This window comes from Lissotriton vulgaris, chromosome 2_1 (assembly GCF_964263255.1).
Source record: "Lissotriton vulgaris chromosome 2_1, aLisVul1.2, whole genome shotgun sequence".
Classification (NCBI taxonomy): Eukaryota; Metazoa; Chordata; class Amphibia; order Caudata; family Salamandridae; genus Lissotriton; species Lissotriton vulgaris.
In genome coordinates, this window is record NC_141687.1 from 757,270,616 (window position 1) to 757,297,233 (window position 26,618).

The following is a 26,618-nucleotide window of genomic DNA, read 5'->3' on the forward strand; positions in this document are numbered from 1 at the left end:
GACCCTAAGAGGGCGGTGAGCTTCTACCTGGACAGGACAAGGGAGTTCAGGTTGGATGACCAGCTGTTTGTTGGATTTGCTGGCTGCAGGAAAGGAAGAGCTGTGCACAAGTGCACACTTTCAAGATGAATAATATTATGCATCAAGATCTGCTACTCCCTGGTGAGTAAGGACCCTCCTGAGGGTATAAGAGCTCACTCTACTAGTCAAAGTCTGCTACTTCTGCTTTATCTAGAGGTGTACCTGTTGAGGATATTTGTAGAGCCGCGACATGGGCCTCCCTTCACACTTTCGCAAAGCATTACTCTTTGGATGCCGAGGTGAGGAGGGACACCCACTTTGCGCGCTCTGTCCTTCAGGATTTTCTGGTATAGGAGAGTGGACACCCTCCTCCGAGAGTGGGGACTGCTGTTGGACTCTATTCACAAGGTGAGGAATCCACTGGCAGATGTATCTATCAGATGAACAAGTTACTTACCTTCGGTAACGCTTTTTCTGGTAGATACAGTATCTGCCTGTGGATTCCTCACTGACCCACCCGCCTCCCCGTTGTCCACTCTGCTATACCTAAGTTTATGTATATTTCGTATATATATTGGGTTTTTCATACCTTTGCTACACACTATGTGTGCTGTTTTGAATTGTATGTACTATGTACACTGTATCTACTGTCATTGGTCCGTCCGGGTGCCTCGAAGGCACGGAAAAAAGGGCGGAACTGATGTCATCACGCCGACGTCGGCCTAATAAGGAGTCGGTGACGTCAGCCGGAGTCGCGCGTGATGCCGTGGTCCTGTGACGTCGTCCACGCCGCGTGCTACAAAAAATGTTTCCGAACGTTGCGGACGCAGGGGGATATTCACAAGGTGAGGAATTCACAGGCAGATACTGTATCTGCTGGAAAAAGCGTTACCGAAGGTAAGTAACTTGTTCGTTCACCCTAAGTTGGCAGGGTATGCTCAGACATGAGTCCCTTGCTCACTTTGCCACTGGATTCAAGCTAGCCTGGCTGATGACAGCTGTGATGTCAGAAACCGGTCCCAGGATGCTTGTTTCCGGTCCAGACATGGTTTTGGCAGTTCGGGCTGGACTGTTCCCATGAGGCACAGGGTCGGACTGATTTTCGTATGGCCATGTCTGAACTGGGGTGGCGGAGTGAGCTAAAGAATGGTGATGGATCAAACCCAGATCAGTTGACTGGGGGTGAGTGTTTTATTTGCTCAAACGCTCTGTCCATCATCCCCTTTTGTATCGCTTTGTTCGCCCTAACTTGGCAGGGTAATGCTCAGACGTGAGCCCCTTGCTCACTTTGACACTGGATTCAAGGCAGCTTAGCTGATAACGGCTGTGATGCCAGAAACCGGTCCCAGGATGCTTGTTTCCGATCCAGGGAGAACATGGCTTTGGCAGTTCGGGCTGGACTGTTCTCATGAGGCACAGGGTCAGACGGATTTGCATATGGCCATGTCTGAACTGGGGTGGCTGAGTGAGCTAAAGAATGGTGATGGATTAAACCCAGATCAGTTGACTGGGGGTGAGTGTTTGATTTGCTCAAACGCTCCGTCCATCATCCCCTTTTGTATCGCTGATGTACCCGAAGGCAATCTAGAAATCCAAAGCCAAGTTGTTTGTTGCAGAACACTGAAGGAAGTGGTTTAAGGCCAGCTCTAAGTAAAAGCATAGACTCCTTCCTGCTATTGGGACCGTTGTGACAACAGGCCATCATCACTATCCAAATCTTTGGGTAAATTAAAATCTAAAAAGAAGCACAAGGAGTCCAAGCAGGCCTCATCCCATCCTCTGAAGTAGTGCCCCTTGGTCTAGCTCCAAGTCCCCTTCTGAGGAGCACATTCCGCGGCTGATCCTGATAAAATAAATTTCCTGGCCCATTGCAATACCACAACAGATTGTGGTGTTTATGGAGGCAATGCCATGCATCACATCTTTGACACCCTACTGTCTCCCTCTAGTGTGGCTCTGGGTCACATAGCTCCACAAAGGTCTTCAAAGAGGAGCCATCGAGGGAGTCCTGGCCTCGGAGATCTGAACTGGGTGTTCCTCTTGTTATAAACTAGTCATGAAAAAGAGTGTAGTTTGTCATCCAATTTTACATCTTCGATTCAAAATGCTCTTCCTGGCCCAGATTCTATCTGCCCTACAGCCTGGATGTTAGTGTTCCCATCCTGCTGGCCCACAGGCATACCTGCGTTCAGGGTAGGCCATGAGCATTTTCAGATTTCTGTACTCCCTTTCGTACTCACAAGTTCCCATAGGGTATTCATGAAGGTGATTGTTGTGGTCGCAGCATACCTTCAGAGGAGGAGCGTACCACTCTTCCCCTATCTTGATGACTGACAGTTGATGGTGGATCACCACAGTCAGTCGTGGACCACTTCCAGATGATGGCACAGCTTCTTACAGCACTGGGGTTCACTGGTAAGTCTCAGTGAGGGTAGCTCTGAGGCTTGCTCATCGACCTTGCTTAATGGAACTAGCGTGCTCTACAGTGGAATCTAAAGTCTCTCTGGGCAAATACAAGGCTAACCATCCAGAGTTCAGAGAAGACTGCACATGTTCTGCAGTGGTGGCTACTTGACCGCAATTGGATTACTAGCAGGCCCTTCTCCCTGTCACACACAGAGCCAAAGGTGGGGACAAACACTTACTGTTGTTGGGGAGGTCATCTGGAAAAGGGGCAAATCAGAGCACTCTAGCCCGTAGTGGAGGCCTGCCTCCACCTTTCTGTCTTCCTGCTCCTATGAACGGGATGTTGGTTCAGGTCCTTACCACACCCTCATGTGGTATTACAACAAATAGAGCAGAGTAAGATGCTGGACTCTGTGCCAGGACTTGTTGCACCTCTGGAACTGACTGATTCAGCAGGGCATTTCCCTCATTGTGCACCACTTTGCAGGATCTTCAAATGCCAGAGCAGATGAACGCAGCCATTGATGCCCAGGGGATCACAAATAGCAGTTACAACTGGAAGTAGTGCAGGATATCTTCAAACTATTGGGGAAAACCTGTCTCAATCTTTTTGCCACTGTCGGAAACACACAATGACTGCACTTTTGCAAGCTGGAATATTCTCTATCTCTCTCTCTCTCCCTCTCTCCCTCTCCCTCTCTCTCTCTCTCTCCCTCTCTCTCTCCCTCCCTCTCTCTCTCCCTCTCTCTCTCCTCTCTCTCTTCCTCTCTCTCCCCTCTCTCTCTCCTCTCTCCCCCTCCCTCTCCCTCTTCTCCTTCTCCTTCTCCCTCTCCCTCTCCCTCTCCTCCTTCTCCCTCTCCCTCTCCCTCTCCCTCTCCCTCTTTCTCGCCCTCTCCCTCGCCCTCTCTCTCTCTCTCTCTCTCTCGCCCTTTCTCTCTCTCGCCCTCTCTCTCTCGCCCTCTCTCGCCCTCTCTCTCTCTCGCCCTCTCTCTCTCTCTCGCCCTCTCTCTCTCGCCCTCTCTCTCTCTTTCTCGCCTTCTCTCTCTCGCCCTCTCTCTCTCTCGCCCTCCCTCCGCGCTCTCTCTCTCTCTCTCTCTCGCCCTCCCTCCGCGCTCTCTCTCTCTCTCTCTCTCTCTCTCTCTCTCTCTCTCTCTCTCTCTCTCTCTCTCTCTCTCTCTCTCTCTCTCTCTCTCTCTCTCTCTCTCTCTCTCTCTCTCTCTCTCTCTCTCCTCAGCTCATCGTGTAAGTGAGCTTCAACTCTATCACACCAACTGCCCTAACCACTTTCTGCCAGGACAAATTGGTGCTGAAGACTAAAGCATCCTTTCTACCAAAAATTGTGACTCCCTTTCATGTCTCACAGTCCATCACTCTTCCAATGTTCTTTTCAGCTCACTTCCCAAAAGAGACAGAGAAACTCCATCACTTGAACCCCAAAAAGGTGCTCAGTTTTTACAGAGATTGTACCAGAGACAGGTGGATAATCAGCTTTTTGTAGCATTCTTGGGGGCAAATTAAAGAAAGAAGAGCAGAGCAGAAAAGAACTGTGGCCAGTTGTACAGTCCTCTGCATTAGGGTCTGCTATAAAAAGTAGTCTCCAGAACGGTTGCCCATGGCTAAGGCTGCTACTAGTGAGTTGGTTCCCTGGGTGCCATTTCTGGATATTTGTCAATCGCCAACGTGGTCATCAATGCACCCATTCAGGATGCACTATTGCCTTGACAGCCAGGTCCAATGGGGGCATTTTGGCAGGACTTTTTAATCTGAGTCATTACACAGACTGATCATCGGAGGAGGTACCAAATATGAAGAATCTGTGGTTAGAAGCTTGCATCAGAAGGACAATTTCTTTACCTTCGGAAAAGCTCATGTTGTTGGATACTCTATTTAACTACCGATTCCGGTACCTCCCTCCCACTTCTCCATTCTATGGAATGGACTCTTTTCCATCTAAAGAGTTCCCAATTTAGAAATCTAATGTACACTGGCACCAAAAATTGGCTTTTGAGGTCCACATCCGAGGGTGCAGGTGTTGACCATAAAGAAACTGACGTCTGCATGCTTAGGTGCTATCTGTACATGACTCCAGAAGTCACTTCCTGGGTGGATCAGATCCGACATGAAGTAGCATAAAGCGAGAGACCTAAAACCTGAAGTCCAGCAACTCCTGCACTATGAGTGGATCCCCACATTTAATTTATTGGAGGTACATACCTAAGTATGTGCTCGCACTACCCCACCACATTCCCATATGTCCACCGTGCCCCCTTTATATTTTTAATAAATACTAGAGCAGGCCAGGTAAGTAAGGATCACTACTCTTCGCATAGTGTTGCTCCAGGCTTATATATTTTTGGATTGAAGTGTTATAACTGAAATCTCTAGGTAATATTTCCTCTTGATCTGCTGTTACTTAAAGAAACTCTCTAAAACATTTGGGTGAGCACGGTAACAGACTACAAAGCTTTGGATTGCATAGATAGGATGAGAGTGCAGTCCCCAGCATGGCCATATTTAATATAAAGGCTACTGAAATTCTCTGTAAAGGAACATTGCATAATCAATGAGAAATTACAAATCAGCGTTTTCTGGCATTTGGTTACGACTTGCCTTCGGATTGATCTCACACTTGTGCCTGAGGTTGCTGTCCTTGTTTTATTGGTTATTTAGGGTAGTGGTTCTTAAGCTTTTAACTTCTGCTGACCCTCGCTTAAGATCTTTGTTCAATCCGTGGACCCCCACTGAATCATTACTGGAATACAAGGACCCCCACTGAGTCGTTAATGAAATCCAGGGACCTGGGCCTAAGCAAATTTGATCATTTAAACCATAAAACAATACTCAAAAACACGGAAACTATCACGCATCAGACAAAAAAATATATATATATGGAAAGGTGGGAGCTTTTCTAAATTCATCTGAGGCCACCCTTTGTCCGCTCTGTATTTTGTTTGGTACACTTTCACTACTCCCACAAATAAATCTGAGAATAGCAACTTAATTTTTTGTCTCCAATTTTAAAATTTCTTCACATTTACAAAACATTTTGAAATCTTCAGCTAACCATTTTGCCTCTTCACTTATATTCAATGTAAAAAATGTTTTAAATCATGTAATTTTCTAAGTGGTATACAGACCCCCAGAATAGGCATTGCGGACCCCCAGAGGTCCCCGGGCCACAGGTTAAGCACCCATGATTTAGGGTATTTATGAAGGTTTAAGTTAAAGAATGAACAACTTGGTATGTGTTTTAGCTCTAATGAATATACCTTAATGTAGTGTATATAACGAGAACATATTGCAGAAGGATATGTTTAACAGGCCTTCATTGTCATAGAGTGAGAGAGGTGAAAATAAGATTATGAGAAAAACAAGTCTCCCAAAGTCTAATTATCACCACAATGTACAATTTACTTCCCAAAGCATTATCAACAATAGGACACCTCCCTCCACAGTCTTCTCTGTGCTCGATAGTCTTCCCAGCCCAAGTACAGGATTTCCAACAGCTCCTAATCATTCATTCAGACAAATTTCAATATGTGTGCAGCATGCAAGCACTGAGATGACGTAACCTTATGTGGTGTCATGGTATTATAACAGATTGCAGTACTGCATATAAGGCTGATATATTGACAGAGCTGTACAGGGTTTGGAGTACTGGAGTGGGATGCATCGGACTTGGCTCGGAGTTGGAATACTCAGTAGTAGCAATGTTTTACTAAGGTTAGGATTATAGTGCACTAGCAGAGCTGTGTTTCTTCTATTACTGCAATAGACTTTGGGTACTGCAAGTCATTCAGCTTCATTGTTAAGTCTGTTTGTGAGTCACATAGAGGGATAACTGCAGGTCATTTTTAAGGACAAAGGATAGATGAGCATGGAGTCCTATACAGAACAGCAGACATCACACAGGAAAGATTTGAGTTGCCTTGGTGTTGGATATCTATAGTGGAATAACTGGGAAGTCTGTTTTGAGGCTTATTGGTAGTTTTGTGTGGTCTTATATCTGGAATTTTGGGTTCAAACCTAGGGCATTCCATATCAGGGATTGGGTGCCTAGGCAATGCTGCTATGGTTCTGGACCGGTAAACAATGTTTACCACAAAACTTTTTTAATACAATGACCGCGTTGTGATTCCGCATACCATCACTCCGCAAGTCGGAACAACGACTTGCGGAGGGTGGGGGGGGGGAATTAGGGGGGGGTGTTGGATTTAAAATCCAACACCTTCCCTAGTGTCCATACAGACGGGAGTTTGAATAGTAAATTATACGATTCCAACATTAAGCTCCCCCCCTCCGCAAGTCGTTGTTCCGACTTGCGGAGTAATGGTATGCGGAATCCGAGCGCGGTCGGTGTGACGATTCCCTGCGGGGAAAAAGACTGCGGGATAAAGAGATTCTTCTGGGCCAGCCTACCTATGTGTAGTGGCATATCTCATGCTATCAGACAGCTTTCTGTGTCCCTAGAGAGCAGAAATATTATTTCCCTGACAAAAAAAGCCTTTCCGAACCATCAAATATGTAGCTGATTGTATTCTGGCCAAACACTAAATACAGCATTGTTGTCTTTTGAATGTTTCCATAACTCATGCGCCTTGCACTGGTATTCTTTTTCATATTACGTGAATGTTTGAACATTTGCCTTGCAGTGTTTCAAGTTTTGTACGGAAGACTACAGAAAAGATTGGGACATTTCATGTAAACCCTGAGATCCGCCCCAGGTTAGATTTGAAAGATGAAGAGCAGAAAATGGAAGCAGCAGTCTCTGTTTTAGAAGACACAGAAGAGATGGACTATGAGTGAGTGCCGTTAATTTTTTGGGAAGCTGTTAAGTTAAATTATAAAATGAATTTAAACAAGGGACCTCTGGTCTCATACAATGAGCTGTAATTTTTCTTCTCACATCCTTTCATAAATTATTCAAACTATGATCTGGTGATGAAGTTAGAAGCTGTACTATTGAAATTGAATGTAAAATTCTGCACTCCCACGTAAAAAGGCTTCATAGACCATACCACCCCTGCCTTTCGATCACACCGTCACAAACTGATACATATTATATGATAAGATATGGCCCAAAGTGTTTCAACCGATACTAAAACACAGGTTATTGTCAAAGATATCCACCCTCTGTTATTCACTTTTCAAGTGAAAGTAGCAGCTGCTCATGATGAACCCCTCCCACCCCCCTTCTCTGTCATTCTTTGAGTCTTGCTCTGCACAACAATAAACTAGCCTGATCAAAAGAGCAAGTTCACCTCCATGCATTGGTCTGATTTTCAATAAACGTAGAATATTTCTGCATGTTTGCATGATCCTGAAACACATTTTTTAAGTTGCATTATCTACTTTCTGGCTATTGTGTAACATCTAGGAAGCCACATTAAGCATGCACAAGTAGTTTGACTTATAATAATACCAAAACACTGTGTTTCAAAAAGAAAGCAGAAAATAGTATTGTACACTTAAACTGATTCTCCTCCCTTAATGACAAGATAAGTTGACTTGTTCCATAATTTTCCGGAGGAATCCAGTCATACGGTTTATTTTTCCTTCTCAATGAGTCAGGATCCGAAACACACCTTCCTTGTATGTTATTACTTGTTTTAAATGAAATATCAGTTCGTCCGCTTAACATCTGAGGACATTTACTGGTGTTTGCAACCTATTTCTCACGTTATGGTGGTTTTTACAATGTTCTATTGAGGTGTTTTCTCTCCTTGGTTCTTCTCTGTCACCATACCCTTTATTTGTAACTAATTCCTCTCTCATATAGGCAAGACATTTCTGTGATATTTGCATGGTGTGTCCTACTGACTATTACACTCTTAAGGAGTGTGTTCAAAGCACGCCATGCAGGAGATTGAGTGATAGAGAGGGGGTGCACTTCTGATCCAAAACTGTAGAAATGTGCAAACCCTGAGAAAGGTTGTCAAAATGGCCAGTGTCTTCATCCTCTGTCTTGCAAAATGACAAGATGGTAGACTCCTAGAGTTTGATTTAGAATAATCTTTTAATCTCCTGTTTAACTATTTGGTGCCTGGTGTTGTCATTCTCATCTTTTAATGACCAGGGAGTCTAAATACTTTTAAATTGACCCTGAGACTTTCAGCGATGTCATGGTCTTTCTCAACATTGAGGTTATCACTATCTTTTAACGTTTCTCCCTTTTCTTATCCAAGTATAGAGTTCAAGCTCCATATCGTCATTAAGCAGAGATCTAGTAGAAAAACAGTGCCATATCGCCAGTTCCTAAACTTCTTAAGATTTCCATAGAACATGACAGCCAAATACGTCTTTTTGAAAATAGGTTTGTAGTGTCTTTCCACCTGTTGCCACTTCAGAGTTATCTCGTCCTGATTCTGAGCTCACTACAATTCCAACTCTTGGGCTGTCTGTTCTGTCTTCGCTAACTACTTTGAAGGAGATGCTCCAGCTGCAAAGAAATGCTCTTATAAGATCTCCAACGTAGACAGTTCTCCTGGGCAATCTCATAAGAGACCTATCGAACAGAGGAACAACACTACAAAACCCCCACATATGGGGCGTGGCCGAGACAGCGATGTAAACGGACGCGTCTCGTGTGAGCTCCGTCGCCTAGCTGTATATTTAGCCTGTTTAAGCGACGTCCGGGGGGTCTCTTCTGCCTGGGGGCCCCCGACTACTACAAGCCCTACCAGCAACACCTTCCGGAGACGAGTCCTTCTTGTTGGGACCCCCGCTGCGGACGCCCGGAGCTCCGGGATCCCCGCGATCGGCCTCCGGCCGCCATCTTGCCGCGGGGTTTGCCGAGGAGTCCCCTGGCCCGACTCTCCCGGTGCAGAGCTGCTTTCGGAGGCTGGCGAGGAGCTGGTGCCTTCCTGAACCCTTCGCGTGGCGAGCCTTCCTCCGTGGTGCCGACTGCGACCTGGGCGCACCATCTAGGCTGCTGGCGCCGGGCTTCCCCCCGGCTGAAGAAGCTGCGACCGCCCGAGCGCTGAGACTACGAGAGGCCCCGGCTTGGGCGGGAAAGAGAGGCCGGGCCTCGAGTGAACGCCGGAGGCTCTTCCCATTCGAGCCCCAGATCATGCATCCGCCGCGGGACCAGCACGGTGAGCTGCAGCCTCTGCGCCGCCCCTTCCCCCTGGCTGTTCCTGGAGGGGTCAGGCCCGCCCGAGCGCCGAGACTACGGGAGGCCCCGGCTTGGGCGGGAAAGTGAGGCCGGACCCGGGGTGCACGTCGGAGGCTCTTCCCATACGAGCCCCAGCTCCAGATCAAGCATCCGTCGCGGGACCACCACGGTGAGCTGCAACCTCCGCGCCGCCCCTCCCCCTGGCTGTCCCTGGCGGGGTCTGGCGCTGGGAGGGCCCTACTTCAGCCCTGACCGCCACCTTGTCCTCCTGACGGGCTGCTGGTGGGGCTACATCTGGAGGCGGGTGGCCGGCCCGCACGCCCACACGACCCCCTGCTACCGACCACCCTGCTGACCTAGCGAGCCTCGACGGAGGGCTGTGGGGCCGCCCAGGCGCCGCACTTGGGGAAGGCCCTGACACACGCGGGGGCGGGAGGCCGAGTCTTGCCACAGCCGCCGGAGGCCCTCAGCCCGTGGGACCCGAACTTTGGCCACCGCGGGAAGACTGCTGACAAAAGATCTCCACCACTCCCTCTGCCTACTTACCGCCTTGCCTCCCCGGCGGGGCCACCTCACTCGCCCACGCAGCCCCCCCTGCGCGCCGGACCCCTGCTGCCCTGGCACTCTTTGCAGGCTGACATCAGGCCAGTCCGGCTACAGGATTGCGGAGACCCTACTACACCCTGCCATCTCCTGCCTTGAGGCCTAGAGCCCCTGACCGTGGACCCTGGGTTGCTGGCCCACCGGGACACCTGTGAAACCTCCCTCGGACTCCCCTCTACCGCGGACCGGGGGCTGCACGCGACAGCTAGCCCCCTCCCCTGCTATCCTCCGACGCCCAGAGCGGACCATGACTCGTGGCAAGGGGAACAAGCCGGACCCCCCAACGGCGGCGACCAGAGGTGCGTCAGTGGCTTCCATGTGGGGCAAGGCGGGCTCGCCGCCATCTTCCGGAGGCCCCTCAGCAACAGGGGGGAAACCCCTACCGCCTGCCGACTCCCCCCCAGTGACTCAGGCCTTCATGTCCTTCTTCATGGCGGACTTAAAGTCAGAAATCGGGTCCCTCAGGACGGAGGTTCACTCGTGCGTCAAAGAGTTGCGCAGGGAAGTCACTGACCTCGGCGACCGGGTTGACGGCCTGGAGAAGACGGTTGACTCCCGAACCGAAGACCTGGAGCAGATCTGGCAGAGGGTGGCGACCCTGGAAGAGCAACATATCCAGCTCCAGATCAAGCAGGAGGACCTGGAAAACAGGGGACGACGCAACAACCTCCGCATACGGGGCGTGCCACTCGGAGAAGAGGGGACTAATACCATGGCCTACGTAGCCCTACTCCTACACGCGGTGTGGGGCGAGGAGGACGCCCCTCCACCGCGCCTTGATTGCGCACATCGTGTCTTTGGGGCGGGGAGCAAGGCGGGCCTCCTGCCCGACATTGTCACCTGGCTCCACTACTTCACGGAGAAGGAGGCCATACTAAAGGCGGCTAGAGACCACCCGGACCTGCGGTACGAAGGCCACAAGATCCAGATCTTCCAAGACTTGGCTCCCACCACGCTCCACAGGAGGAAGGTCTTCCGCCCGATCACGACTCCGGGCCCTCAACGTTTCCTATCAGTGGGGTCACCCCTTTGCCCTCATCTTTCGGTGGGAAGGTAAGAGACGGTCCCTCCGATCCTACCGAGAAGCGGCGCAATTGCTTGATATGCCGGGATCCCTGGATCACAGCCCATCCCGCTCTCATCACCCGGAGAAGGCCCCTCCGCGCCCAGACTGGTCCACTGTGCGCAAACGTCGCCGGACCCCCCCAGTGGACAGCCTCTCCGCCTCACAGACCAAGCAAGACATTATCGCTCACATTCGCTCCCTTGAGGGCGATCGTGAGGATCAGGCCTCCCAGCTTCTTGCCTCCGGCACTGAAGGAGGGGACCACCCCTCAACTCCTGACAACATCTGAACTTGTTTAGAGAGACCCCTGCTGCCCTGAGCATGCCCTCACCACCTGGCCGCTTGGACCTGTCCTACCACGCCTCGGCTGCCTGACCCTGCTATTCTTGGAGCTGGGACCCCCCTCCTTTCTAAAGGGCTTCCCCCATGACTCTCCCCCCCCTGAGGGGGACAGGAGGCACGGACAATGGGTCTCACCTCTATCGGGCCCTACTCCACGACGCCGAGCTTCAGTGCCCTCTTGGCGATTGGTCCAGACCTGAGGATCCCCCGGCTCGACGCACCCCCGGACTTCCTTGTGACAGCGGGGTGGACGGGCTGCGAGACGACCGGACTTCATTTCACTCACTCAGACCCCCGCTCCCTCCCTTTGTCCCGTAGGAAGTGACATTCCTGTGTTCATCCGAACCCTCGGGTAGAGGATGTCCGGTACCTGGGACAATGTACAATGGCCCTGTTGGCCTGTTTTGGTTGTGCTTCTTCTCTACACCCTTCATCTTCCTTCTCTCACTTTTCTTCCTACTTTTCTCTCGCGCTGCCTTCTCTTCCTGTTCTCTTCCCGCGCTTGCGGAGGGGCGGTCCGGTGGGACCTACGGGGGTTGGCATGCTGGAGGCGAGGTGAGACTGCCGCTGCTCTGTTTGCGGGGGGGATTGCTTCATTGGTTCATGCACAGCGCCGTCCCCCCTTAGCGCGATGACTGCGAACATCCCTGCGCCCTTGAAGGTCCTATCACTCAATGTCAAAGGGCTCAACTCCCCCAACAAGCGGAACCAGATATGGCGCTATCTCTTGCATCACTCCCCTGACATTATCCTCCTCCAGGAGACGCATCTTCTGAAGGGGGACACCAGGCGCATGGCGCACCCTAGATACCCCACGCAGTTCTGGGCTTCCTCTGACACCAAGACGGCAGGGGTGGCAATCCTCTGCAGGGCTGGCTTTAGACGGGGACCCACGAAACCCTTCAAGAGTGCTGACGGGCGTTTCCTCCAAGCCACGGTGCAGATGGGGTGTGTGCAACTCACCCTGGGATGTGTATATGTGCCCAACCAGTCGCAGGACAAATACCTCCAGGCACTCCTGCGGGACCAGTTTCCAACAGGCGACCCTAACGTGATCCTGGGCGGAGACTTCAATCTAGTGTGGGACCCTGAGTTGGATCGAGCGGGAGCCTCCTTTAATGGCAAGGGCAATGTCCTCTACCCTTAGAACGCAGCTTACAGACCTGGGACTCGTGGATGTGTGGCGCTACCACAACCCGGGGACCCGGGACTACTCCTTTTATTCACACTCCCATAGGACATACTCCCGTATTGACTATCTCTTCACCTCCCTTGAACTGGCCCGAGATTCCTTAGCTGCCGCTATATCCGACATTTCCCTATCGGACCACGCCCATGTAGAACTTTTGCTACAAGACCCCCTGGCCCATGCCACTCGTGAGCGCAGATGGGTGCTCCCGCCGAGTGTCCTTCGGGACCCAGAGGACGTCGCCAGCATTCGTGACGCCATAGACTCGTATTTCGCGGTTAACGACACCCCTACCATGCCCTTCGATACGGTCTGGGATGCCTTCAAGGCCACCATTCGGGGCCACATTACCTCCCTGGCGGTGGCGCGGAGGAGGGAGGCGTTCAAGGTGGAAACCGACCTGGCTAGTGAAATCAAACTAGCGGAGGCTCGAGACCGGGACTCCCCTTCGCGGGCGTCTAAGAGAACGCTCGCCAACCTCAGGGGGCAACTCCGCACTCTGCGCACCAACAAGGCAGAACACTCCCTGCTGGCGCTCAAACAACGCTACTATGAGGGCGGGGACAAAGTTGGCCGCCTTCTGGCTGGCAGGCTGCGAGCGCGTGCAGCCAGGGCCCACATCGCCAACGTCAAGCGGCAAGATGGCACCTGCGCCACCTCTGAGAAAGCCAAGCAGGACGCCTTCGTCGCCTACTACTCTTCCCTATATGCAGAGGAGCCTACCTCTGCGGAAGCACGGGAGGCCGTTCTTGCGGATTTTGAGGGGTCTCCGCTGTCCCCGGCGTGTGCAGCCACGCTAGAGAGTCCCCTGCAGGAGGAGGAAATAACAGAGGCTGTCAAAGACCTCCCCACTGGGAAAACCCCGGGACCGGACGGCTTACCGTTGGCCTTCTACCGCCTATTCTTGACCCAGCTCCGCCCGCACCTACTGCGACTATACGGCTCCTTCTCTGACACCACTGGACCGTCTCCCGATATGGGCCTTGCGGAGATTGCCTTGATCCCCAAGCCTGGGAAAGACCCTGACTTGTGTGCCTCTTATCGCCCCATCGCCCTCCTGAATACTGATCTCAAGATCTACACCAAGATCCTGGCCAAACGGCTGGACCCGTACATGCCGGGACTAGTAAACCCGGACCAGGTGGGATTTATTCGGGATCGTCAGGGGGCCGATAACGTTCGCAGACTGGCACACCTAGTGGGAAAGGTACAGCATTGGGATATACCGGCTTGCCTCCTCTCGCTAGACGCAGAAAAGGCCTTCGACCGGGTCGACTGGACCTTCTTGCGGGCGGTCCTCCAGAAACTAGGTCTTGGCCCTAACATGATCTCTAGGTGCATGGCCCCCTATCTCGGACCACAAGCCAGAATTCGGGTCAACGGCCAACTGACATCGCCGCTCTTGATCCACAGGGGCACGAGGCAGGGATGCCCGCTCTCGCCGCTCCTGTTCGCCCTAGCGGTTGAGCCGCTGGCGGAGCTGATTAGGCGCACTCCTGACATTCATGGAATCCCCCACGGGGGACGCACCAACAAAGTAGCGCTGTTTGCGGACGACCTGATTCTTACTCTTACGCGCCCTCGGGACTCCCTCCCATCCGCACAGAGCCCTCTCACTGTTTGAACAAGCGTCCGGCCTTAAGATTAATCACACCAAATCTTGGGCGCTTAACCTCACCGTCCCAGAGGAGGAGGTCAACTTCCTGAAAGGGGTTACGCCCTACCGCTGGGCGGAGGATCACATTAAATACCTGGGTCTGGACCTAACACCCCACCTGGATTCGTGGTCCACGCGGAACTGGGCATCTTGCCGCAAGGAAGTCCTGGCGGACCTGCGGAAATGGAAGCCCTTGATGATTTCCTGGCTAGGGCGGCTCAACGCGGTCAAGATGTCGATCCTCCCCCGTATTCTATATGTTTTCCAGTGCCTACCCACCCCGATCCCGCTCCACTGCATTAGGAGTCTCCAACGCGACCTCACGTCCTTCATCTGGGGTGGTAAGCGACCCCGTTTTTCGCAGAAAGTCCTGATGGAACCGAGAGACAGGGGCGGCCTCGCCTGCCCGAATCTCCTCCACTACTACTGGGCGGCGCACCTTCGATTCGTAATAGAATGGGGTGCACGCGAAAGCGACAAGCACTGGTTCCACATGGACCGGGTGGTCACAGGACGCACCATATGGGACCTGCCTTGGTTACCGCGTGTGGCGCGCTCCAGAAGTGCGTACATGGCGGTCCCAACAAGAACAGTTCTTGACATATGGGACAGAGTGGCAGTGTCCAAGGGCCTAACCACGTTCCCCTCTCCGCACACCCCCATTGCAGGTAACCCACACTTTCCCCCTGGGGCCCGGACCCGAGCTTTTGAGAGATGGACACAAGGGGACTGCAGAGTTGTAGGGGACCTCTTTCTTGGAGGGGCACCTAAATCATGGCCAGACTGCAGGGAAGAATTTGGCCTCCCCTCGACCGCCAGCCTACAGTATGCCCAACTGCGCCATTGGACTATGGGAGACGATATGTATCAGGCTGCCACCAGGGCATACACACCATTCGAGAAATTGGCGCGCTCCCTCGGGGGGCTGAAACGGCTTATCTCCCAGATCTACAACATCCTGCAACACCCCACCGCTCCGCCTGCGCATCCCTACCAGAGGCAATGGCAGTCGGCGACCGGCGCCGATATCACACCTTCTCAGTGGGCCCGGCTATGGACTGACATCCCTAAAACCTATCGCAGCATCCCGCAGAGGGAAAACGCATACAAGATGCTAACGCAATGGTACTATACCCCCCTAAGACTCAGCAAAATGTTCCCTACTTCCTCGCCGCTGTGCTGGAGGTGTGGCACTGCGACTGGCGACTTCGTACACATCTGGTGGTCATGCCCTACCCTAGCTGTCTTTTGGAAGGAGGTCCTCAGTCACATTAAGAAGGTGTTGGGTTTTCCCCTACCTGAAGAGGTTTGCACGCTCCTGCTGGGCATTCGACCCCCTGAACTTAGGGCCCTCACGCGCAGCGACTGGATCCTCACCCTTCACATGCTAGGCGCTGCTAAGCAACTCATTGCTCTGTATTGGAAGCGGGCTGAGGCACCGCCGATAGCCTCCTGGTTTGTGCGCCTCTGGCAGGTCCTGACTATGGAGCTGCTCACGGCGCGGATACAATCGAGGGGGGTACGCTTCAAGGCAGTGTGGGAACCCCTTGTGCGCCATCTGTGCTCCATCAGCTATGCCCGCCACATGCCCCCCAGGCTTCGCGCTCTGCAGTTATTTGAGGACGCCCTCATCCCTGCTGACCCAAGCAGACTAGACCCTTAGCTGCCTCCCCTAACGCAGGCGCTGTTGCGCTCTAACACTCCGCTCACCAGTTTGCGTCTTCTAGCCCCCAGCCGGCGACTGCAGTCCTCCCCCCCAGGCCCTCCTCTTCATCTCGCTACTGCTCACTCTTCTTCCGACTTTTTCTCCATTCCTACTTGCCACTCTGGCTTCCGCCCCTCTACGGGGTAGTTTGGGCCCCGTTGGGCCTTTGGAAAACGTGACACTACTGCTCTTACTCCCATACGCGCCTCCCCCGCACAGCGATACAACATCAGCACATGATCGCCTTCGGCAATCACTGCCCCTAAGCCACGCGGCCGGCCCCTTCTGGGGGTTGTAGGCAGGGCGCTGTGTTAATGCTTCAACCTCCCCTGGTTACTTACGCCTTCCAATTCTTTACTGCGCGGCCGGCCCCTACACGGGGTTGTAGGCTTATTGCTGTGTTCACAATAAAAACAGATTTGAACAAAAACCCACATATGTTTGTCATGTCCCACCAAAGGATATCTCACCCTTCTCTGTGCTAAGGAGAAATGAGTGCACTAGAAGGCATTGTATAACTACAAACAACAACTCTTCTAACTGCTGTGCTTTCTCTTTCTGCAGTCTCTCTCTTGTGATTCCAACAGGCCACTAGGAAAATCAATCCTCATTCCCCTTCTCATGTAGTTCACTACTCGTCTATTGTTTTTGTGACCTTCTGGCAAAAATGCAAGCTAATCCCATAATTCCTGTGTTCATTGGTCTTTTCAAATGTAACAAAAAACACACTGGTCCCTAGTAAAAATACTTTAGATGCAAAAAAACAAATGGGGAATAAAATGTATTTAAAGGAGTTTATGAAAAACAATTTCAAAACACATATCGGTGCAGTGAATATTGGTGCAAAATAAACTTTCTTGGTGCTCTATTTAAAGGTGACAAACTCAAGTGATAAATCATGAACAACAAGGGTATCAACAAAAAAGTTGAGGGCAGTTCGATCCCAATAAAAATGGCAGGATCATCATCAGTACTCGGGGAGATACAACGAGCCATAGAGAGAGCTGAAGCTATGATAGAAAATGGGTGATTAGAGTGCGGATAAGAAAAAAAAAAAGTGAGCCAGTACAAGACTTAGGCAATACTTCTGAGACTGTACTTACATTATAAAAAGTAATGCAGGTGCTATAGGAGTGGGTCCCTGGTATACATTGCGAAGTAATGCATATAATCACCAAATTGTCACACAAATCTATATAAACATCACTTCAACCAATTCATCTTCCGAATACCCCATAAGAAAGCTCTCCTAAAGTGCAAGTGCCAACTAAAGTGCATAATTGAACAACCCTATACCCACTGCAACCGAATCGAAAAACCTGCGGCCTGGTATGATCGTGTTAATAATGCTTGTCAGTGCTTCACAAACTGGAATGCTACCCTGCCCAGTAACCAGCAGTTTCCCTATGGAACTCTGCTAAAGTGCAAATCTCATCTTTCCAAAACCACACATTTTAGTGTAGTTCCTATTTTCCCAATAGGCTCTGCGCATTGGAATAACATAAACAGCAGTGTAGACGTAGGACTGAGGTTATCTAGGTCTCTACTGACTGTTAAACTTAATTTAGGTTTGCGCCAACTAGCTCAGAGGTCACTGGAAACTTTCTTGAATGAATAGGGAGGGATTAACTTCCCTGGCTCAGACAAGAAGGGATTCAGTTTCCGACAACCGCATACACATGACAACTTTGCTTCCTCAGAATAAGAGTGTATCTCTAGAGTTGTGTGAAAACAATAGACAGCTATTTCACTCAGTCAGCCGTGCATACTTAGTTCCACCAGAGTGCAGAGAAATAGAGAGACGGGCGTTTTCAATAAAAGGTGTTATTTATTGAGCAGTCTTCTTTCTCATGCAAGAGAAATGAATTGCCACAATAGCAATACTTATCATAAAGTAAAGTGCGTACAGTAAAAGTAGTATTATGAAATAATACTGTAAACGCATTGATATGGTTTCTTAGCCATATGATACTTTAAACTGGATACAATATATACATCCATAAATACATTGACTAACGTACTCAACTGGTGCTTCTAACTAAGCCTACCCCGGTGTACCTGACCTAAGCCTAATACTTGGGAAGGGATGAGCAAGTAGCAGTTTAAGTTAAGTTGGTTTAAGTTAATTTGGTTAAGATTGTTTTGCCAAGAATCTGCATCAAGAATTCTCTTAAGGGTTTAGTCAGCTCCGTACCTTGGTAATAGAATGTGGGAGGCCTGGTATCTCTTTCCTCAGGACTCAATCTCCCAGCCACCCGCAAGAGTGGGCTGGAAACACAGGAGCTGGATTTTCTCGGCTGGAGAAAAAGACAGCGTCTCTCTCAGTGCGTCAAACGGGAGGGGCGGCTTCCGTGGGCTCTCGCATCAGCTTGGCTCTGCTCCAAACCACTGTGTGTTTGCTTAAGGCAACTGTTGGTATTTTATACCTGGAAGGTGCCGGGTTTGACGTAAGGTTGGACATAAGACGTCACTAAGAACTAACAGTTCTTTCTGGACTTCAGGAGTTCTTGTTCAAATCAAAACAAAAGCAGGGGGGGATTTTCCTGGGCTGCTGGAGGCTTGGTTTGTTTAAAGAACGTGTTGTGCTTTCTAGGAGTCGATAGGAGTAGCCGTGCTGTGCTTTGGACTGCATGGGCTATTACTGAATATGGATCTGATTCTTATGCCTTTATCAGGATATTATTGATTATAACCTCACAAGGGCATAAATAGGGGATATTGAATTAGGGTCCTAGATATAAACACGACACCCACTCCACGGATTGATGTCCATCATTACTAAAAAACTAAGCAATAGTAAACATTCAACGATGCATGTGTGTTTTCCGACCCACCCCAAAATACATATTTCGCATTTGAAATGGTATAAGGTAAATACACGAAAAATTAGTGTTGGTACTGTACGCTTTTCAAGCAGTGTCATCATTCAGATAAATGCATATATATCAGCTGAATGAATTGCGAAAATTACACATGAAATGGCTCTGAGTACAGAAAAGAAGGTCGAGACCATTCCATCACATATTTATACAAAATGCAGTATATGTGCTAGAGGCTGAGGTAAAATATTGTCTCTAGTATCTTAAAAATAGAAGCTCTGTTCTCTAAGAATAGTTCTACTTTAAGCAGAGTACCATGTGCCCAAAAAAGGTAAATATTTTGGAAAATGGACAAAATAATTTCGCTTTCAGGGGAAAAAAATAGTTCCAAATATTTTCTGTAGTTTTGTTTTCCAAAACTGAAGGCCGAATTCAGAGTTCAGGGAACGCTGTGTACTCATTGTTTTTATTAACAGTTATTCTCGTTGACTGGAGAGAACATTATTTCAGACAGACCCACAAAAAATTGGTCTACCACATCAGGTGAAAGTTCGACCAAGTTCGAAAATACTGCAACTGTGCAGTTCTCTGCGTGATTGCTATCATCGATGTTTGGATCAGCAATGCTTACAGAAGGTTGTACCTGATTGGTGCTGCTTTCCTCTCGTACCTCACCGGCACCTATTCGTAGTGGTGAAGTCTCAACAAATGCCGTCATCAGAATCGGTAGCCGCTGGGGACAACACGATGCATGAGTCGTTACAGGACCTAGCAAAGTATCGATATCCATTGGTACTGCTGATTTAGTGTAAGACAGATGTCCAACACGCATTCTTCTCCGCATAGCAGACATCGAAGCACAGGTATGATGCAATCTTGCCAGATCGGTGTGAATGAAAGAAACCAGGTTGTACTCCTATCTCTTAGCCGGGCCAATCCGAGGACCTTAGTGATACGGTCTCGTTATCGTATTGCTAGGATCATTTCTTCCATCGTTGCTAGAGTCTTGTCTGTGGATTGGCTTGCCATATCGGTGCAGAAGGAGCAAAAATAAAATTCCTGCCACGAGTCCCAAGATTAGGGTAGGCCGCCAAAAACAGAATGGACAAAATTCGGGAAGATGCCCAGAACTGTTTCAAAGGGTGCTAACAGTCCCGAACAAATTGTCTTAAATACATGTGCGATGCCACTGGTATCAGACATGTTTAAGATTTGGCTTAGTATTTCTACGAAATGCACGGGGCAATTTGTCGATAAAAGGGAATGTATCTCTGCCGATGTCCTTGCCACTTGCAGATCATACATTTCTTTTGATGACGTTAGAGGCACAGTTGTCTGTAAAAGAATAGACTTCATTCTGCTTAAAGTATCAATTTGAATAGAAGAGATAATCAACCGAGGCCATAACGCAGCCCCCATATCTGGATTGCTGTGTGGATACAATACTTGCATACAGCAAACGGCCCTGGAAGTTACAGTTGTCAGATAGGCTTTTCCTGGCAGCATGCCACAACAGCTGTTGTCACTTATTAAAACGTAACTGCCATTAGAAAGTGGTCTAAAAAATGGCTCTATCCGTTTTGCAGGCGTGCCATGCAGGTGACATGAAAGGTTATTTGAAGACCCTTCGCAGGCTCCATGCAAATTAATACCTTGACACAGAAGTGTACCGCTTAGTAATTTTTTTTACAATTTTTACCACTAAGAAATACCTCCTTGTTCCCTTCACTATAACATCTGTGTGTATAAGGTAAATCCCAGGTTGATTTGATGTATTCTTTACCCAACCTTTCATACTGGCCTGCATGTATATACTCTTGACAGTATTTAAACTAGAAAGTTGTTATCGGAATTGTAATCATTCCGTGTATTATCCATTCAATGACAGGTCTCTTTGACATTGTCAATGGTAATCTCTCAAGTTTTTTAATGCTCAGAATCGTATAGTCTGCTCCTTTTTGTGCCAAACTGATGTTTATCAGTAAGGTTAAAGATACCGAATAATGACGTTGTGTTGATTAAACGCCATGGTACGTAGCCTGAACGCAGATTTTGCAATGTCCAACCAAGCTGTACAATAGAACGTAATTGAGACTGACCATGTTGTAACATTAGTAAGTCCTGCTCTATTATATCAAACGCAGATGATACAATGCTGTCCAGTGAATATAATCTGGAGGACAGAGTCATTAACCCATTTTCCACAACAGAAAGTGATTTTTCCAAATTTATACAATCAATTTCTCGTATTTTTTCTGCTGTTTCAATTTGCATTACTTTCCAAGCTTTGTTATACGCAGCGTATATACCGGCCGCTATGAAACGTTTTTGACGCTGTTTGCGTGGTCCCATTATGAAATCACGCAAGTCAGCACCGTCTTTAAGTAAAGTCAAGTGTTGCTTAATTTCAGCCAGTCTGGATTTCTCTAGCCACTCAAGGCAAAGTTTCCCTACACTGTATGTTGTAACTATCCCTGGATGTTGTCACTGGGAGTATCTAGGGTCTGGTCTGGTCATTTTGAACCCCTGTGTTTTGTTCAGGAATCGATCTTGACAGTTATTCGTGTCTGTTGGCCAGATCAACCACTTTTTCCAATCAGAATGTGTTCTGTTTTGGTGTAAAATATGGGATACGTATATCTCCACATCTGCAGTGCTGTCACTATCAGTTGTGGGTTTCGGAATAGACGGTGTATTTAAGTCTTTTATCTTAGCTAGGCCAAGACAAGTAGTTTGTTGAATTGTGTCATTCAAGAATATCATTTGTTCTGGGATCATGCAGGCCCTAAATAATGCTTCTAGGCCTTGTACTTGCCAATCTTTGGAACCCCAGATCGTTTTTGTTTCAATGGTGTTTTTCCAAATTTTGAAACCAAATGTAGACATTTTGTCATAACATTTTTCAGAATAAATCAGTTTAGTATTTGTCAACATTGTTTTCATTCCTGTTCTACTTAACATTTTAAACTAAAACGTTTCTGGATAACTGTTATTAAACCCTGAGAAGTACTGGAATTTCTCATAAAATGTTTTCGAACTGCCTTTTGGTGGAGTTGGACAGTGTTCCCACTGGTTATAAGATAAAACATTTCTAGGCTGAGCAGTTTTATACAAATAGTGATCACCATAATGGTTATAACAGTATAACTCTTCATAATTCGATTAACCTTGTAAGTAATCATATTCTGTAAATTTTGCTGACATTACTAAATCTGACATCTTATTATTAATGTTTTCAAAGTCCCAATCATCTGAGAATGTACTTGGTGTCACAAAGTCACTTAATGAAACCTTGAACTGGTGTGGATATTTCAAGAGTTCAACCGGGCCAAAAATGTCATAATCAGTTCTGTCCCATGCTACCCCACCGGGTATTGGATTGGCTGAGATGTTTACTGATGTCAGTTCTCTTTTCTCGATGTGGGAGGATGTGTGAGGCTTTAGGACCAAGTTGATGTTCTGACTTGCTGTGTCCATTGTACTATATTTTCCATCAATGAATTTTCCCAAACATAGAACCATGATGAGCCAAAGCAGGAGAGTAAGTACACCTAACACAATCCAAAATTCAATCCATGGTGAAATCCGATATGTTTCTTTTAGTTGGTGAAAAAGTTCAATTACTTTGTCTTTGAAAGTTTTTGTTGGAGGCCTTTCTTCATGCTCGCTTGGATCTTCAGAGAAGTCGTCGAAATTGATGAAGTAGCCAGATGCAGTTCTGTCAATTGTTGGAATTTTTTCCGGATTTTCATTTTTTTTGTTTCATTAGCATTGTCAGGGGCTACATCATTGTAGACTGGTGTTTCTTGACGAACTGTTGCAATTTGGGTTTCAAGCGGCACTAGTTCCATGGCATTATTGCATAGTCCTTTGTTACTCACTGCAGATTTATCAAATGTGATTAGTCTCTTTATATGAGCCTCTTGGATTGTAGCAAATTTCGGTATTCTGCTATTTCTTGGGAGTCCACTTGGCCTACTACTTATTATTGGCCACATGATTGTGGTTTTACCAGGTCGATGGATACAACTCCGTTCTCCTTTTTACCAGCAAGGGGCGGTAGTACAACTGATCTTGTTCCGTTGATAGCTAAGACAGGTACTGCTTTTCTGTAAGAAGGCCCAAATTCCTTCTTTACCGCAATCTTTTCTCTGACCAGATCCCCAATCTTTGGAATCCAGACAGGTCTTGCTGGGACAGGTGGTTTTTCTTCAGTGGTTGTCGGCTGTTGTTTCAACTTTGTTACTCAGGTTTTTTCTTGTTTCATTTAAGTCCTGTAAAACAGCCAAATGATCTTTGATATCAAAGGATTTTTCTTCTACCACTAAAGTGTGACAATCAAGGTCCTGAATTAGCATTCTAGTGCCGAACAATAGTTCGTATGGAGTGAGACCTTTTAGAGAATTTCTTTGCAGAGTATTAAGACTACATGGACACTTTTTAAATGTTTGACCCACCCATCACCCGAACCTAATACCCTCGCCGTTATAGATTGCTTTATGTCTGGGTTTTTTCTTTCCACAACCGCATTTCCCTCAGGATGGAAGGGAGAAGAGTACTGCAATGCGATGCCCATGCTGTTCATGGCCTCTTTGTAAGCTCGAGAGCTAAACGCAGGACCCTGATCAGAATGTATCATGCCAATTGCGTATGTGCCGATAAAGACTCGCAAATCTTTTATAACAGTTCTGGCATCAGCCGAGTGCTGGGGCCACATTTGTAAGTGAATTAAGTCTTTATTAATTATGGGACGCATTTTTCCGTCTGGATTTCTGCGCTATAGATAGCCTCATGCTATCTAATAGTGGTATCTGGGCTACAGGCTGGTCCGGTTCACAACTGCGATCTCTGTTGCAGTCCTAACAATTTTTTGCAAAATAGTAGATATCTACGCTCATTCCCGGCCACCAGTACTCTGATTGTAGTTCCATCAGAGATTTCAGGATCTCTTGGTGCCTCAGACCCAACCCCATATGTGCTTCTTGTAGCAAGAAGATTCTCAGCTTAGTGTTTGGAATTACTCTATTCCCCACTCCAGGGATACGAGCAAACGGAACGGAGTTTGCATCAATTATGTATGTATTACTGAGTGGATAGTTGAGAGGTAATTCTGCATAATCGCCTTTTAATGAGGCTTTTACTGCCAGCATGGTTTCTCCATCTATTTGTTTTTCTTAACGCTTTTCAGTGGCTACGGAAGCCGGTTGAACCGCTTCTGCTGTGGCTGTGTTAGACAATGAATTCCCTGCAACGTGAACGCCATCACGTCGATGACTCAGTGCGTGTATCACGTGAGTCTTTCGTAGTTCTTTCTTTAAAACAACTACTTGTTCCCAAAGCGTTTTATGCTTTATTGTGGCACCTGTGTCATCTTTGTAACCGTTTTTTGATCCATGTCTGCATATCACTGTTGTATGATTTGACACAGAAATACGAATCACACACTATTAGTGTGGGGAATTCGCGATCAGCATTTTCAAACACCATTTTTAAAGTTCTTATTTCAGCTCGCTGAGCTGAACATTTCCTGAGTGATTCAGTTTTGGTAATCATTGGTTTGAATTTACCAGAGCACCAGCGACCTTTAACAATCGCGCACGCTGCCTCGTAGGATTTCTTCTCTACATCGTAGTGTTGTGCGAATCTGTCCATATAAATTACGCAGGTGTATTGTTCTAGAGGCAGAATTTCAGCTGGCAGAGGATATTCTCGTTCATATACTAGATCATCTAGTTTTTTCAGTTTTGGGTCAAAATAGTATTTCACGTCTTCTGTAGCAAAGGAATTTTCCCATTCTATCCATTTTTGATCTAAGACCACTTTAGGAGAAGTGTGGCTCAGGGGTTAGAGGCGGCAGACCCGGAAGCTGAGATCGGCCCTGGACCAGGGTTCAATTCCCCGCCTCGACGGGGCTTGGGCTCAATAATTCTCGATCCGGTGCCTACTCGACTCACGGGTTCACACTCTGCGACTCTGGGCAATAGCTTGCTTAATCTCCACAACGCCCCTCGCGGTGGGATGCCTGGCTTTCACCTTGTGGATACCCTGCCGGGTTATCTCACAGGGGAATACCAGGACGGGTTCCCTAAGCAAGCGCTTAGATGCCTGCGATGTGGGTGATTTGCGCTATATAAATACATGTACATTTACATTTAATCAGATAACGTGGACTTGTTAAAGCCTCAAGGGCTGGTTCTGATGAGAAAACAGCTATTCTTCTGCCTTGGGCTCTTTCTTTTGCTACAGCTGTTTGAACCGCAGTCAGATTTTTTTCTGTAGAGCTAAATTTCATTTCAGCTTGAGTGTACAAATGTGATTTGTAAGCTATAGGTACCGTTTCTCCCTCATTAGAGGTCAGGTATGTGAATCCGTATCTTTCTGGGATGACTCGGATTACAAGATTGCCTATGTTTTTGCAAGTTTGTAATTTTGTTTTAGCTAACATGTCTGTTTGCAATGATCTCAAAATCTCTGTGTGTTTCTGAGTCCAATTGATTTGTTTGAAATCTGGTCTTATTAATTCATATAGAGGTTTAACCCTCTCTGCATAATTTAGAATGTATGTTCTTCCGAAATTCAGGAAACCTAGTATTGATTGTAAATTCTTCAGCGTTTTTGGTGCTTGGAGTACAGCACATTTCTCTAAGAAATTGTCTGCCAGGCTTTTGCCTTCACTTGATAATTCATATCCTAAAAATAGGACAGTTAGATGGGCATTTCGTGACTTTTTAAAGTTGAATTTGTAACCCTCTGACGCGAACCCAAGTATTATGGTGTTCACCCTTTTTAAGTGAGTCTCCAGGTCATCATCTGTGAGATAGATGTCATCGACATATGATAATGCTTCATCATCATATATTTGTAGTAACTCTGTTACCCATGCTGAGAATAATCCTGGGCTATTCTTGAATCCCTTTGGGAGTCGGCAAAATTGTTTTTGCGATCCAATTATTGAGAAAGCGGTCAAATACCTGCTTTACGGTGCAATGTTTTGACAGAAGAATCTATTAGAGATATCTAATGCCGTTTTATATTTTTTGCGCACAATGTTATTCATTAGTGCTGCACTATGTGAGTTTTGTACTGCAAATGTTTTACAACAGGAGTTAAGGTATCTGTAGTCCAAAACTAGACGATATGAATTGTCTGGCTTGGAGACAGGAAACAAAGGATTGTTCATTTGAGAGGTTCATGTTTCAATCACCCCTTGATATTCAAGTTGATCTAAGATCTCCCTGACTTGCTTTTTAGCTTCTTGTTTTACTGGGTACTGCCTTTGTGCAGTGGGCTGATTTTTTAACTGGATTTTGTGGTGAGGAGAATCCTCATCCCATCCTACATGATTTTTGTATAAGGCAGGAGCTTGAGCCACTCCCCATTTTCTTGCCAATGTGTATTTTTTATGAATCGGAATATGATTTGAGAAGGCAGGCATAATCATTTCTTCGCCATGAGGGCACTCCCTGACAAACTCTGGTGGCCAGTCTTTCTCAGCTAACAGGATGTCATAGCCTTAAGAAAGTTTTTCCCATAACAGACCTTTTATTTTCCTAGTTCTATCTCCCTCTATACGTAATGTTATTTCATATAGTTTATGGGGCACACTAACTCGTTTGTCTGCAGTTTCCACCTGAATGTATTCGTTCGTGTCCACCGTCTCCAGAAGATTCATCAGGATCTTGCGAGCTATGTTCAC

General features: G+C 47.8%; 1 protein-coding gene across 1 annotated transcript in view; it reads left to right on the top strand.

The window, feature by feature from the left end:
• HPS5 (HPS5 biogenesis of lysosomal organelles complex 2 subunit 2) overlaps nucleotides 1–26,618 on the top strand; it is a 607,584-nt gene that overhangs the window by 348,221 nt on the left and 232,745 nt on the right. Inside the window, exon 14 of the mRNA XM_086956066.1 lies at nucleotides 7,080–7,229. Within this exon, the coding sequence (XP_086812192.1) occupies nucleotides 7,080–7,229 (150 nt within the window). The remainder of the gene's footprint in view (nucleotides 1–7,079; nucleotides 7,230–26,618) is intronic.